Genomic DNA, 16,930 nt, shown 5'->3' with positions numbered 1-16,930 from the left:
CCACAATAAGGTTATCTAACACTTCCATCACCTCAGATCGTTAGAATTTTTTTGTGTATGGTGCAAACTTTTAAGATTTACTCTCTTATCAACTTTCAGTTACACAATAAATTATTGTTAACTATATACACCAGGCTGTATATTAGATCTCCAGAACTTATTCATCTTACAGCTGTAAGCTTGTACCTTTTGACCACCTTCACCCATTCACCCCAACCTCACTCCCTGCAACCATCAATCTACCTGCAGTTTCTACAAGTTTGGATTTTTTTTAGATTCCACATATAAATGAGATCATATGGTATTTGTCTTTCTCTGTCTGACTTAACTTCAGTTAGCATATGTTCTCAAACTTCATCCGTGTTGCTGCAAATGATAGGATTTCCTTCTTTTTTTCATGACTGAACAATATTCCATTCTGCGTGTATGTATATGCCCAACGCATGTTTCCCAACACCATTTATTAAAGAGACTGTCATTTCCCCATTGAGGAGTCTTGACTCCCTTGTCAAATATTAGTTGACCATATATATGCGGGTTTATTTCTAGGCTCTTGATTCTGTTCTATCGGTCTACGTGTTTGTTTTATGCCAATAACATGCTGTTTTGATGAATATAGCTTTGTAATACAATTTGAAATTAGGAAGTTGTGATGCTCCAGCTTTGTTCTTCTAGCTGATGGCTTTGGCTATTCAGGTTCTGCTGTGGTTCTATATGAACTTTAGAATTTGTTTTTTCTTTTTCTGTGAAAAATGCCATTGGAATTTTGATGGGAATTGCACTAAATTTGTAGATTGCTTTCAGTAGCATGGATATTTTAACAATATTAATTATTCTGGGACATCTTTTCATTTATTTGTGTCTTCTTCAATTTCTTTCATTATTGTCTTATATTTTCAGTGTATAGGTGTTTCAATTCTTTGGTTAAATTTACTCCTAAATCTTTTATTGTTTTTAATGTTATCACAAATAAAATTGCTTTCTTAATTTTTCAGATAGTTCATTTTTAACATATAGAAATGCAACTAAGTTTTGTATGTTGATTTTGTATCCTGAAACTTTACTTAATTCATTTATTAGTTCTAACAGTTATGCATGGAGTCTTTTAGGGTTTTCTATATATAAGGTTATTTCATCTGCAAAGACTATTTTAAAAATAAAACTACCATATGATACAATAATTCTGCTTCTGAGGTTTATTTTAAGGAAACAGAAACACTAACTCAAAAATATATTTGCACCCCCATGTTCATTGCAGCATTATTCACAATAATCAAGACATGGAAAAAAACCTTTGTCCATTGATAGATGAATGAATAAGGAAAATGTGATACACATTACATATATGATGAAATATTATTAAGCCATAAAAGAGAATGAAATCCTGCCATTTGTGACAACATGGATGGACCTTGATGGCATTATGCTACGTGCAATAAGTTAAATACTGTATGATCTCATTTATATGTGGAATCCAAAAGAAAAAACAAACCAAAAAAACAACAAACTCATAGATACAGAGAACAGACTGGTTGTCACTAGAGTCAGGGGGTTGGGGGTGGGTAAAAAGGGTGAAACGGTCAAAAGGTACAAACTTCCAGTTATAAAATAAATAAGTCCTAGGGATGTAACGTACAGCATGGGTGACTATAGCTAATAATACTGTACTGCATGCTTGATAAGAAAGTAGATAAGTTGATAAGAGAGTAGATCTTAAAGTTCTCATCACAAGGAAAAAGTTTGTAGCCATGCATTGTGATGGATGTTAATTAGACTTATTGTGGTGATCACTTCCCAATATATACATATATTGAATCATTATGTTGTATACCTGAAATATATTGTTGTATGTCAATTACACCTCAATAAAAAATCATTTCTTTTTCAGTAATCAATAAAATAAGAGGACAAAAATTCAGTAAGCATATAAAAGACCTGGACAATACTAACAACAAACTTAATCTAATTAATATTGTTTAAAAACTTCCCACAACAACAGCAGAATAAACATTCTTTCTAAGTGTGCACTTACCAATATAAACTGTATTCTGGCCCACAAAACAAGTATTGATAAACATAAAATTATCCAAATCATATAAAATATGCTCTGTGACCTTAATAGAATTAAACCAGAAATCAACACTTAGTACTTAGAAAATTCCCACATATTTGGAAATTAAACAACACGCTTCTGGATAAAAATGAATAAGCATTTGAATTGAGCAAAAATAAAAATACAACATAACAAAATGTGTGGAATAAAGCTCCAGTAGCATTTTGAAATAAATGTATAGTATCCAAATGCTTATATCATCAAAGAAGAGCAAATTAAATCTAAAACAAGAAAAGGAGGAGATTAATGTAAATAATAAAAGAAATTAAACAGAAAATCAATAGAGAACAAAAAAGAAATCAAAAATTGGTTCTTTGAAAAGATGAATAAAATTTATAATTGTCTTACCATTCTGATCTGAGAGAGATAGACAAAAAGAGCACAGATTACCAATGCCAGCCATGAAAGAAAGGACATCAGATCCTACAGATATAAGATGAATAACCAGGCATTATTAGACATAACCGTATGTCCATAAATCCAACAAGATCAATGAAAATAGGCAAATTCTTTTAAAGAAACAAACTACCAAAACTCACTTAAGAAGAAATAAATAAGAAAGAAGAAAAGACAAACTATAGGGACAGAAAGATAAGACATTGTCAGGAGCAAGGAACAGGAGACGTTGACCACAAAAGGATGTGAGGGGAATTTTGTAGGTAATAGAACTGTTCTATGTATTGATTGTGGTGTTGGTTATACAACTATATGCACTTTTTAAATCTCATAGAATTGAGCTAATTTTTAATGAATAAAATTCAGATGTCTGCTATGCAAGACATCTCAATAAATGTGACTTAAAAGACAATACAAATATCAATTCTGTTCCTGTCTTCTGCTTTTATTGCTCCTTTTATCTGACTTCTAATAGCTTGTGTCTTCTTTTCATTAAGCTTGAATGTCATGATAGAATTCACTTACAAGAACCTGCTATATTTCTCCACCCAGAACACGGCCTTCCAGAGTAACCACAGCTTCCACCCCCATACCTTTCCTGTACCTTTGAGGCCTGGCACCACTACAGGGACAGGTAAAAATCTGGAGGAGGTACAGTCATGCAGAAAAGCTTACATCACCCTCTCTTATAGTTCAAAGTATAAAACAGTGGGCACTGAGACTGGGCGATGGAAAAAAATCCCCTCTGGCTCTGCTCCTGATGCATTCATATAACCCAAACTGTTTCCTGGGTTCATTCAATGTCAGCTACCACCTGATGAGCCTACAGCCAAACCTTAGCCCTAAGGATTGGTCCAAATGGCTAGAAGAAAAACAAACCCTGCATGAGGATTTAGATGCTATAAGCCAGAGTTCTCAACTGGAGATGCTTTTGCCCCCGGCACATAATTGGCAATGTCTAGAGGTACTTTCAGTTGTGACAACCAGAAAGATGCTACTGGCACCTAGTGGATAGAGACCAAGGATGTTACTAAACATCCTACAATGACAGAAATGACCTTCAAGACAAAGAATTATCTGACCCAAAATGTCAGTAGTGCTGAGATTGAAAAAACTCTGCTACAGGCTTTGACACAATGGTAAGAGCCAAAACCCAGAAGAGGATAAATATCTTGTCTCAAGAGCATGTTGTAGCCTTCCTAGGAAAGCCCTAAATAGGTGTGAGGCACCCACCCACTCCCATAACTATCCTTCAGAATGGTGTGCGTTTAATTCCTGGACATGCAGCATGTGAAAGTAATTCTCAGACACTCCAGCAAAATTGGTGATATTTTTCATTCTTACATATTGTTTCTCTCCTGCTTTTGCTTCTCCATCTTTTTCAGTGCCTAACCACCTTCTGGCCCAATTAGCATCAGATCCCATTGCCTGAACGAATGTGACTTAATTTATCCCCAGTTCCATACTTCTCTTTGTATTTTGCCCTAGAATATTGTTTTCCTAGACGACTTAAAATCTGTCAAGGAGGGACTTCCCTGGGGGGGAAGTGGGTAAGACTCCCGCAGTGGATAAGACTCTGCACTCCCAATGCAGGGGGCCAGGGTTCAATCCCTGGTCAGGGAACTAGATCCCACATGCATGCCGCAACTAAGAGTTTGCATGCCACAACTAAGGAGCCCGCGTGCCACAACTAAGGAGCCTGGCTGCTACAACTAAGGAGCCCACCTGCTGCAACTAAGGAGCCCTGGAGCCGCAACTAAGGAGCCTGCCTGCCGCAACTAACGAGTGCAACCAAATAAATAAATAAATATTTAAAAAGTAGGAATCTAAACTATGTATACTTAAAAAAAATCTGTCAAGGAAATTACAAATGCGTTTACAACGTAATCACTTGAAACATCTGTACATCAAAGAAAATCTGACTGCTCAACCTTTATAACATTGCACCCACTGTGGCGTCACTTCCCCCAATGTCTCTTTGTTCCAATTTCCTTGATACTATGCTCTCCAGTGATGCTGGGACCAGGACTGTGCAAATCACATTTCCCAGACTCCTTTGCCGATTGGCTTCAATGACAGGCACTACAGGGGGATGTAGAGCTTGGAGAAGGGGGAGGGACTTCCTTCCTCATTTTTGTTCCTGTCACTGTTGCTACAGCAATGACATGTTGCATCCAGGAGAAACGGTCGGCCCCAGGGTCCACCTTCTCATGGCACTCCAGGACCAATTTCATCATGTCCTCAAACAGATGCCAGCAACAGCTAGTTGACGCCCCTTCTTCACAGATCTGAGGGCTGACCCTGAAAGGTCTCCCCTTAGAGCTGCAGAGGCACCAGGCACCGCTGCACAGCATGCCCCTCCTCCGAGGCCTGAGGGTCACAGGACTCCTTCCCAGGCTCCTGGGTGCTTCCATTTTGTTGTCCCATTGAGTGGTGTTATCTACTTCCTGAAGTTTTTTCTGGGTTCCCTCAGCATTCTCTTTGAACAAATCCTGACATAAATCCCCTTTGTCCAAAATACTAGTATATTCTAATTGACTGGATCCTGACTGATAGAACTGCTACTACTATTGTTTCTCCTGTCGTTGCTATGGTTACTACTACTATTATCATCCTAGATAACACATCTAGGTAACACGTCTAGTTACCTAACCATAAATGGACAAAGAGTAATGCAGATGACATTTCCTCACTCACAATTGACAGATCAAGTATTAAAAATACATTAAGACTATAGCACACCTAAAACAGCAATTTTAAAGGTAAAATCTACAAACACTTTCAATTCTAAACATTATAAATGTGAAATATAACTCAGTTTCTATTTTCCACGTAACATAAAGAAGAACTGACTACATATGAGTCCTCTCAGGATCCTCAACAATTTTAATGAAAGTAGCACAGGTAAGTATGTTTGATGATAATGCATGTAACTGGAATTTAATAACAAATGAAAATTAAAATCAGAAAGCATAAAGTAATTCAAAAACATTTTAATAACTAGAAAGGAAATAATGAAAATACTCCTTATACTGGTTTACTGATCAGATAAGCTAACATTACTCCTATATAACATGTGGAATTATTATGTAAGACAATGTAAAATGTAAAAATTTTTTTCCCAAATAAAAATAGATAATTCTTTTCTTATATCTTAAAGTTAAAACAGTAGCAAATGATAGGGAAAAGTTCTGTATTTATTAATATTATGGCTAATTATAGACATGAATTTTAGAGCCATTTCTAACAAATTTTTAGATTTTGACAGCATATTGATATATTTTATTTCAAGTTACATTGTTCTTAAAACTGTAATAGTACTTGCCCTCCAGTTTTTTTTTCAACATCTTTATTGGAGTATAATTGCTTTACAGTGTTGTGTTACTTTCTGCTGTATAACAAAGTGAATCAGCTACCTGTATACATATATCCCCATATCCCCTCCCTCTTGCACCTCCCTCCCAGCCTCTCTAACCCACCCCTCTAGGTGGTCACAAAGCACCGAGCTGATCTCCCTGTGCTATGTGGCTGGTTCCCACTAGCTATCTATTTTACATTTGGCGGTGTATATATGTCCATACCACTCTCTCACTTCGTCCCAGCTTACCCTTCCCCCTCCCCATGTCCTCACCTCTTTCTTTATGAAAATGGTATTTGGTTTCCTTTTAATTATCTGATTCTGGTTTAATTGTTTGCTTGCATCACTGTCTCCCTGCTAGGCTCTAAGTTCTTTTATTGTAAACATCATGTCTTTTTACAGTTTTATTTTTTTGAGAATAATGTCTGACAAAGCAGGTGCTTTGGGTTGGCAGGGGAGAGAGGAATTAACCAAGAGTGAGCAAAGTTGTGAGTGACTCAGAAAATGTAAGAGGTTCACTTATGTTCACACCCAAAGAAGTGGTGGACAGTCTTCTCTTTCTGGCACTCACATCTCAGAATCAGATGGCCATACACCATTATCTGAAGCTTTGGATGAAGAAATGAAATGAAACAAACGAGCAAAACCTCTAAATGGATATTTGTTTGCTTTCTTCTATTGTGATTATATAGCTCCTGATGACATGAGGTAGGATCTGTAATTGAACCTTATCATTGTTTCTGCTGAATTCGTCGTTATGTTTATTACCAATAGCAAAAGATAGATATGTAGATAGCTAGATAGATATAGATAGATGATAGATATAGATAGACATAAATAGATGATAGATTTAGATAGGTGATAGATATATAGATTATAGATGATTGATAGATACAATAGATAATAAATAATAGATAGATAAGTGATAGATAGATAGGTAGATACAGACAGATAGATACAGGTATATAGGAGCTGAAATGTCTCTTACAGAGACATTTATCATGGAGTATTCATTGTTTTTCCTTCTTCCAACAATGAGCATAAAGTTGAAAAAGAAACATCAAGTGTTTGTTTATCACAGGGAATACTCTTGAACTAATGATTGCTTCATATTTCTTTATTCTTTCTCTTTCCCTCATTCTCCCTTTCTGTTCTCTCATTCATCCTCTCTCCCGCCCATCCCCTCCCCCAGTCTCCCACCCCCATCTCTCTCTCTTACACACACACACAAACTCAGACACATAATTGTATGCAAGGTAGATAGGGTCACTTTCACGGTTACTTTAAATGTTGTTATACATTTACCTCTTTAACATATGTCTGGAAAAGACCTGAAATACTAACACCCTCATGATCCTCCCACCTGAACTTGCGCCCTATTAAAGCAGGTTTGCTAGAGGACAGATGCATACTTGTATTATTCGCTATCTGCTGCTATATAGTGTATTACCAAGAGTCAGTAGCTTAAAACAGTAAACAGTTACTAACGTAATTTATGTGGTGAGACAGATAAGTGTCTCTGGCTCAAGAGCTCTTACGAGGTTGCTGTAAAATTGGGGGCCTGGCTGGAGGTTCATCTGAAGGCTGGGGTGGGGAGGAACCTGCTTCCAAGCTCACTCACTCACTCACGCAGTTGTTCACAGGCTTCACATCTTCACTTGCTAATTGCTAACGTCGTCAGTCCCCTGCCACATGGTTCTTCCCATAACGGAACCCAGCAGACCACGCGGATATCCTAAATCTGTGGGAAATGCATAACGCTAACTTCTGCTTTCTCATCCACTGAGTTACCACCACATTGTGTACTTTTGTCCCTGGAGATTTCCTGTGGGAGACGGGGTTATTCTCTGTTAGGCTCCACTAACCATGAACAAACCACAGGTCCAGGGAGCATCATAAAAGGCCATGGACCTGCCATGCTCAGTGATCCCAGGCTCCGACCATGCTGACGCCGCTTCCCTTCAGCTGCCGTTCATCCAGGAGACTCCATGTGCTTCTCTCCATGCTCCTCTTTTTGACTCTCTTATCCCCAGGTAAGGTGGTGGCTGATTACCTGGGTCTGCAGTTTAGAAGGCTATTGGGCAGGTCAGACAAGACCCTGGAATCAGTCTTACAGATTCGTAAACCTAGTATCAACAGCTTCCCTGGGATTACAATGGGGGAGGAGAGGAAAGAGACCATTCCTTTGCCATTAGCCAAATTGCCTGATGAGGTCACATTCCACTTTATCCTTACTTTGTATCTTGGGATGCCTAGGTGAGGCACAGCAATTTATTTGTAGGCAGGTAGATCTGAAAGGATTGGATTTCATCAGCATCTATCATTTTATCTATTCAGTAGGTCGGAAAAAGAGACGGACAGGGTCTTACCAACAGGGGTTAGTGCTAAGGGGGTGTCCTGGGGAACTCTGTCCTGTAGGTGTTCGTCTCCTGAAGGAATGGAGAAATCAGCATAACGAGTACAACTCTCGCTATGGGAGACGTATATCCATAATTGTGGGAGTTGGGTGAACATTTTTTAAATCCAAACTAGACACTTTTGGAAAGTGAAAGAAGCATTCTTATAACTGTATCAGAACTAAGGCATAAACCAGAACTGTCTCACCTAAACTGGCCCCTGGGCCAGTCTATGTAAGTGGCACAGACCCAGAATAGGGTTTCAGAAAGAGAATTACGGTTCCCAGGGAGTGGTTACTGAGAAGATCAAGTGCTGGTCCACATTCTAGGAAGGGATTCTCATGTTAAATAGCACTCGCAAGGCATAGGTACTCCAACATAAATCTAGTCTCGCAAAAGGAGGCAATAAGGAGGAAAACACATTTTGGAATACCGACGCATGAGTTATGTAGGAAGAAAATGATTGGGCTGGGAAATGGAGACAGCAGCACAAAATGTGATACTCTGTGATCATGAACCCTTAGGGCTAAGACTGTCAATTAAAAGCTATCAGGCTCATACTCGTCATTTTTAGATAAGATGACTGAGGTCCATAGAAGTACTTCACATTCTATAATTTAAGCATTCATACCTGCATCTGAAAACAATATGTCAGGGTTGAGGAGGCTGATAGTCAATTCTGTAGAAAGAGTTTAAATAGTCTGTAGGTCATGTAAGACTAGCTGGTATCAGTGGGAGCAAACATATTAAGAAGACACATATTGGACACAATGATCTCTGCACTTCTTTTTTCATTAAAGAGGAATTTGTTTAGAGTATACTGTCAGGCTCTGTTCTAAATTTCCTATCGGGTAGTATGATATCAATGAAGACTATGACTAAAACAGAGAAAAATTTCCTGCTTGAATGGTGCTTCCAATGTTAACCTTTTATGTTGTTCACATGCTGCTATTCTTTATCCTCTACTCAATTTACTTGCACTCTAAGGACAGACTGACTCAAGTGGCGTGGATTCATTTCCTCTTGACGGAACGGGTCGTTAACAAATCAGACTTATGTGGGCATCTCCATGCCCCCTGACCAGGGAGGAGCTCTGAGACTCAAGCAGTCCAGAGGCTACCTTCTTGCTCCTTCTCCTCTGCTGGTTCCAGCCCATGGCCCACCTATTCCTTTTCTTTGCTTCTATATCTTCATCTTTTACTTTGATCCCTCCTTCTGAGTCCTCTGTGGAAGAGATTCCCAATTTGCAGTTTTACCTCTAACTTTTCAACCCCAAATGGTCATTTGAAAATATCTGTTTATTCAGTTTTCAATAAAGTTATCTGTCAGTCATCTTATATCTGAATATACTATCTTCCAGTCAATTTTCTGAGTTTTAGGTATAAAACACAAGTAAGCCACATAACTACTCACAAGGATCTTAAAGTTTTATGGGAAGAGACAAACACAGGAAAAATGATTATACCAAAATAAGTGAAAAGTTAAAGCATGACTCTCTGAAAACACGGGGTTACAGAGAAAGAGAACTAATTCTTTTTGTGAAATTAGTCAAAGTATAAACGAAAAACGCACAACATAACACCAACTTTACAAAAGAAATCATAATTGTATACATTTATAAATGAAAACTGATTTGTGAAGTGAATCTGAGGACTAGAGAGGAGAGTGGAGGGGACTTCAGACGAACGAAATAACATGAGGAAAGACGCCGAGATGTGATGACCGTGGTATATTGATGGTGGTGGATTATAAGTTCAGCCCAGTGATGTTAGCTGAAGTGATCACGCCTGCAGTCTGGTGAGGAGAATCAGAGGCAGCCCATGAGTGCCCCGATGGCACATGCTAAGGTAGCAGGGGCTGTATGCACTGGCTCGTTCTCATAATGGAATGGACAAACTCGTCTGAGTTGAGACACGTCTCTCTGGGCAACGAAGAAGACGGACAGGAAGGGGCAGCCTGGAAGGGAATGATCGCGGGGACTGAGCTGAGACAGAACAACTGGACAGTAAACTCTGGGTTAAGAGAAGGTGACACGTGAAAGGAATATGGAAGAGCTGTAACTGACTACATTTAATGAATGAGTGGATGCACTGGGTTCCTGAATAAAGTAAAAGGGCATATTCACCAAGAAAGGAAACACAGCGATGAGAATGCTTGGTTTTGTGTTTCTTTGTTCTTGAGATTCGGACAGGAAAAAAATGAGGTCCACTTTCAACATCGTAATGTTGTGACTCAAATCAGGTCATAAGGTTGCTTGGGTTTTTTTTTTTACAAGTTTTTTCCAGCTTTATTGACAAATAAACTTTGTATGTATTTAGGGTGTACAATATGATGATTTGATACACATACATATTTGCAACAAGGTGGATGAACGTGGAGACATTATGCTAAGTGAAATGAGAAAGATAAATGTTGCAAGATTTCACTTACATGTGGACTCTAAAACAGTTAAACTCAATAGAAATACTGAGTAGAATGATGGTGACCAAGAGCTGAGGAGTGAAGGAAATGGGGAGATAAACATATATGTGTGTGTGTGTGTATATATACATATATATATATGGAAATACATCTCCATGGAAACTTTACTGCATTTACCATTTTCACTGCCTACAATCACCAGTCCCTTATGTGTGATAGTATGCTGGAGTGACCCCAAATCATTATTTTGAAGGTCAAGTTTATTGGCGAGAAAATGAATCCTTATCTGGAAGAAAATGTGGTTCACACTAGCAGGCAATGACTTCCATCTCCGATCCAGTGACAGTGTCTGGTCAAATGTATATATGCTGAATAAGTATTTGTAGCAAGAAAGAGTGCAAATGACGCTTTTTTTTCCATTTGTGTTATTTCATGTGAGGATAAGAACTGTGACTCATTTTGTCATTTTCCAGTCCTTTAAAGAGAAGAGTCTGTAAAACTTCAGAAGAAGTTGAAGATAGTCTGGAAACGGAAGCTAGTGTGTTCTAAGAATAAATATAAGACCTTTGAGAAGTGCCCGAAAGACATACACCATCACCTTTGTGATGTCACGCCCCCTCCATTTTAGTAGGACCTTAGGACTTTGGATTTTAGTTAACTAGCTTTCTTTGAGAGCCCAGATCTCTGAGGGGCTCTTAAAAACTGTGATCTACAAATTACCCAGCTTGCTCTCTTTGTCAGGGCAAGAACATAATTATTTGCTCACATGGGCGATTCCAATAGTCCCTGAGGATCCAAATATGTTATTTATTCCATTAACTTGTACTCACGGTGTCTGGCCTTCCTGATCTTCTTTCATAATGAATTCATTGCTTATACTCAGCCTGCCATTTTATTACGGTCTCATTTGAGAATGTGTCTCTGCTACCAATCAAAGCTACTGCTCTGAAACCTCTTCCCTTCTTTGTCTCAGTTCCTGGGTTCCAGCCTTAACCTACTGGCAATGTGGCAAACCCAAGTCAGTCCCCCATTAGGACTGGTGACAATAGCACTGATCTTCCGGAAAGCCCTACACCCACCAAGCTGACCAATACAGAGGGCCTACTGCTCAAGCTTCAGTTCACAGACTTTTCTCCTTGAAGAAGGGAGTATTTTAGGAAATTGCCCTACCATTTTCAAGAACAGAAATATTTCAAAGATATTCTCTAGGGTCTATTTTTTCTATAACAGCAGTCATTTGAGAGCATTGAACCCGTAATCTTGGCCAAAGTTTAAATCTTTCTTTCTACCTGATCATGTTCGGTTTGCATCTTTCAGTTATTTCTCAGTTTCTGATGCATTGATGGTACCCTGTGATTTCTGGCACCCCTACAGATTCTCTCAAAATGCTACTTACATCATTCCAATGGCATCTGGGGAGTTACAGAAGGAGAGGAAAAACAGTAGGCCCAAGCCATCACTGACTTTTCTTCTTATGACTTATGGCATGGTTCAAAAATTTCAGAACTATATTCATGTAGTACTGACTGTGGACATTCTTCTTTTCTTTCTGATCTTCATGAGATTGAGGCTGATATTTTACTATGAAACACTACATGGATTTTTGTGTTCAGACAAACTTTAACTTGGTTAAGGCAATACTGTCCTCTTCTTATTTAAAAAATAATGTTTATCAGGTGTCAATGTTGATTTTCTTTTCCATTCTCCCCTGCAAATACATATTGAAGTTACTTGACTAAGTGGGTATATTGTCTATGTCATTCTGTCACAGTAAACAGGAACATCAACACCAAGTTTAAATCTAAAAATATTGACTTATTATTCTTAGCTAGGAATGGCCTCGATAGGCAAATATAAATAAAATTAATGTGATGACACCAAAAATATCTTATTTAATAGACCCCATACATTATTAAATGGACCTTGAATTATTTCTTGAGTGGTAAAACCTTGACACTATGCAAATTCTCAACACACAGATGAGTCCAAAATGAAGCTATTAACTGTCCGTTTCCTAACTCTTGTTTTAGGCGGATTTTCTACTGGAAGGCCAGTTTATTTTGAGGACTGTGGCATCAGGTCTACCACTAGAGCGTTATTTATTAAATTAACTTTTCTACCATACAAGTCATCTGGAGGATAAAATGGTCTGGACACAATGACCAATTTTCGGCTTTCTAATACCATTTACTTTTTAGATACAATTGAAAGGATTATTTAGAATGTCCACAAACTTACTTTTCCTCTAATTGATACACTCCATGATGAAAATTTCTCTGTCCTTTGAGTTAGGTAGATCACATCTACATTTGGAAAGAAAAAATAACTTCTGCTTCTTTCTGAGCTGATTGAAACATGAAGAGATTGAGAGGTTTTCTATTTGTTTAGAATAAACCTGCACTACGACTGAGTACCCACAGGCTCTTTTTCACTGAAATCCTCCCCTACCCCTTATCTAAATGGATAGGAGGAAAGAGGAGGTGAAATGTTAAACTTTTCTCTTTTTTTTTTTAAGATTTATTATTTATTTATTTTTGGCTGCGTTGGGTCTTAGTTGTGGCAGGCGGGATCTTTGTTGAGGCAAGAGGGATCTTTCGTTGAGGCGCGTGGGCTTATCTCTAGTTGTGGCGTGCAGGTTTTCTCTTCTCTAGTTGTGGCATGCAGGATCCGGGGTGCGTGGGCTCTGTAGTTGTGGCGCACGGGCTTAGTTGCCCCACGGCATGTGGGATCTTAGTTCTCCGACCAGGGATCGAGCCCGCGTCCCCTGCATTGGAAGGCGTATTCTTTACCACTGGACCACCAGGGAAGTCCCGAAATGCTAAACATTTTAAAAAAAGAATGAGCATATAGAAGCTGACGGAAGGCAACTACAATGATAGCTATATGAATCTGCGAGCTTCCTATGACCTACAAGCCAAAAATGATCTTGATCCTGTTTAATCAAGGTCACCTCATTTCTTATCAAACTTATTTTTTTCCCAATATGCTCCATCCACACAGGTCTTCCTGTTCTTCAAATAAACTAAGCAAGAGACCTTGCTCCTGCTATTCTACATGCCTATCATACCCTCACGTGGATATCTGCTTGTCTATTTCATTTTCAGCATTCACATATCAGTTCAAATGCTATATCCTCAGAAAGCCTTTCTCGGTCCGTTTTATCAACTCCATCCTCCAGACTATATCTGGCCCATTATTGTATTATTGTGTTCTAACCACTTATCACTTTCTGAAATTATCTTATCATTCTATTTGTGTATGGTCAGATTTTCCTCACTGAATATAAGTGCTGTGAGAATATTTCTGCCGTTTCCACTGTTCTATTGCTAGTACAAAGAAAAATGCCTGGTGAATAGAAGACGTTTGGCAAATATTGGTTGAAGATCCATATAAAAGAGTAAAATAATAAAGACACTGGTGTATTTAGAACATATATTTTGTCCATCCCCTCGTTGTTTCACTTTGACATTTACCAAAGTTATTTTTGAAGCCTAAATTAACAAAATGCCAAAAACATATAAGAAAAGGAGGGAGGGGTTTGTTAATATTTTGGCTGTTGGGTAAAAAGGAGTCAGTGAATGTGATGAAGCAATTGAATGGACCCTTTGTCCAGCTTCTTTTCTCCATGTAGAAATGCTCTTCCTAGAACTCTTCTACTCTCACACTTAAGTTTACAGGTTTACATTCCATTCATGGACTAATGATCTCACTGACTCTTCTTCTACAGTAAGAAGTGGTTTGGCTTCTGCTGAAAACCACTGTTTCAATCTCTCTGGCCTTTGCAGAAGAGACACCTGCAAGATAACAGAGGATATAATTGGTGCCTGCCGAAGACGGTGGAAATGCTGTCGCCAGTGGTGGATTCTTCTGCCAATTCCAACGCCCATTATCTATTCAGATTATCAACCACCCATTAAGCATAAATTGAAATGAAACTTGGAAAAGCATCAAAAGGAAACGTCTTTGTATCTAAAAATTTAAAATATACATATTAAACACTGCCAGCTTTATTATCAACTTCTATCATCCCTTGTCAAGAGAAATAAATAAATACATATTGATTTCAAATCTACCCAGATACTACTTCTTTATGACTCATTTTCAGATCCAAACAATTTCTTTAGAAGTAAGAAAGCCCATTTATTTGACAAATTTTTAAAAAATTTGTCACAGAAAGATCAAAAGATTAAACAAGTTGCAAAGATGAAAATATAGTTATATGCAACATAATTAAATAGATGCACAGAGAGTACAAAGGAAATGCAAAGGTCAAATATAGAAGAAATCTAGAAAATATCATGGAGGGGAGGAGATGTAAACAGAGAAAGGGAAGAAAATTGGAATCAGGCAAGAGGAAATAATCTGGGATGATATGTAAGGATTGTAACTGCATGGCAGATAACTGGAAAGAGATGAAAACAGAAAGGAGAGAACGAAAGGTTGAAGACCAACAGAAGTACCCTAACAAAATAAAACCTCAATTAACAACAACAAAAAAGATTTTGATATTCTACTGCTATGAGGAAACATTGTGATCATTTAGAGATTCTCAATATTTTACTCCTCAACACAAATAATTCCCTTTTATAGAACCTAAACATTTTACTGTAAAAAACATAGTAACCTCTTCCAAGGGTATGCTGTCAATACCCCTTTTGAATAGATTTTTGATGCTTCACAACTTCTGCTACAACTTCATCTTCCTCCCTAGTGTCATAAGGTCTCACTTTCCTTTCCTGAATGTCCTTGGGACTTGAGTAAACTATATACCTCAAAGTAGTTCTTAGAAGGAGTCTTAGTTTTCAGTAATATATAAAACTTCGATGATTAAGGAAATGTGCTTTGGTAGTGAAGACTCCCTTTCTCTCTTCCTATAATGCAGTATTTATGAAGTCTTTATGTTTTTTTTTAACTCTCAGAGTATGGATATTTCCCATAATAATTTGGTATAGTCTTTACTCGATTTAGGGCAAAACTGACCTTAAAACAGCAGAGGTATACTGTAGGTAAGGAACTAAGTGTGCAAGTGGTGAGACAGCTTGATGCTTTGCTTTCATTTCTCCCTCCCTACCTCATCTCCACCATCTAGCAAGAATATGGATAAGCACTACACCTGAGTTGAATTTAGTTTACAAAGACTATGTCCTTTGTGGATACAGGTGAGAAACTGGGACTCTCTACCAAGTCAATCTAGCCCTATATTACTGATCTATACCTGGACTCCACAAAATTGGGTGCCTCAGCTTAGACTAACTGCCTGTGAGTGCTCTTGAGTCTAAAAGCTCAGAAGAGATCCTTAATCTGGCTTAATTCATTTAAAATACTATGGCACCTATTATCTATAATTTGGAATTTGCTGGCAAGTCCGCTTGTTTTCCTGATTTATCATGGAAACATGATGTCTTAAATAACTAAGGAAAAGATACCTGAAAGACTGTTATCCTAATGAGATGCAATCATAGTTCTGGGGTGCGGATTGGGGATTATAAGAGAAAAGCAAAACCCTTACAGATATGTAGGAAAGATTTTTAAACCTTGAAAGAATAGCAGGCTTCGGCTATGTTACAAGCGCTATCAAAACAGGATGAGCAGACTCTCTGGTCCCTAGAAGAAGTAACCTCATGGTGGGTTCCAAAAACCTCCGGAAACACTGATGTATTCGTCATAGTTTTTCTCTTTTTTCTCTTGCCAAATATAGAATAATCTCCTGACTTGTGTCTGTCTCCCTACAAATACCTTTTAGTTAGTCATGTACAGTAATAAAGTCTTATTTCTGGCATTTTTTAATCCTTTTTAATAAAAATATCCTTCTTATACTTAATTTACATCAGTCCTTAACATCCTGTCTAAATCCTTTTGATGGTTGGACACGCCACACTTGCTTTAATAATTCAACATGTTGGCTAACTTCCGTGGGAGAGATTGTGTGTGTGTGTGTGTGTGTGTGTGTGTGTATGTGTGTGTTTCATGCTTCCAATTCTTTTGTTCAGACTTTAAATACCAGAATAGGAATATCTGAATAGAGAGGATCGTCATAAATATTCCAAGAAGCAAACCTGCAGAACAGCAGGTCCCAGACCCCCTCTTCTCACACAAAGGCTAATGTAACAACTATACACGGATGACAAGACCTTTATGAGAGTATGGAGTCCAGTCAAGGGATCCAGGCGCAGGTCCCATCCTCCAGACACACCTGGGCAGGGCTGGGGCCTCCGAGGCTCCAAGCAGCCCCGCCCCCACAGCTTC

General features: G+C 38.2%; 1 protein-coding gene and 1 long non-coding RNA gene across 2 annotated transcripts in view; one reads left to right on the top strand and one right to left on the bottom strand.

Annotated features, from left to right (window-relative positions):
• The window catches only part of LOC132356707 (uncharacterized), a 123,538-nt gene that overhangs the window by 74,745 nt on the left and 31,863 nt on the right, over window positions 1–16,930 (bottom strand). The gene's annotated exons all lie outside the window — the stretch shown is intronic.
• Window positions 7,810–14,617, top strand: DEFB109B (defensin beta 109B). The gene is made up of 2 exons (XM_059909794.1): window positions 7,810–7,900; window positions 14,412–14,617. Exons 1-2 carry the CDS (start codon window positions 7,810–7,812, stop codon window positions 14,615–14,617), a joined length of 297 nt encoding a protein of 98 aa, XP_059765777.1.

Source organism: Balaenoptera ricei, chromosome 21, assembly GCF_028023285.1.
Source record: "Balaenoptera ricei isolate mBalRic1 chromosome 21, mBalRic1.hap2, whole genome shotgun sequence".
NCBI classification, from domain to species: Eukaryota; Metazoa; Chordata; class Mammalia; order Artiodactyla; family Balaenopteridae; genus Balaenoptera; species Balaenoptera ricei.
Note: the sequence above shows the minus strand (reverse complement) of the source record. Positions and strands in the feature narration are given on the sequence as shown.

Bases quoted from the DNA above. Each gene is read 5' to 3' on its own strand.
- DEFB109B (XM_059909794.1), top strand. From the start codon at position 7,810: ATGCTGACGCCGCTTCCCTTCAGCTGCCGTTCATCCAGGAGACTCCAT. The intron at 7,901-14,411 runs GTAAGGTGGTGG...CTTCTTCTACAG, and splicing joins TTTGACTCTCTTATCCCCAG to TAAGAAGTGGTTTGGCTTCT.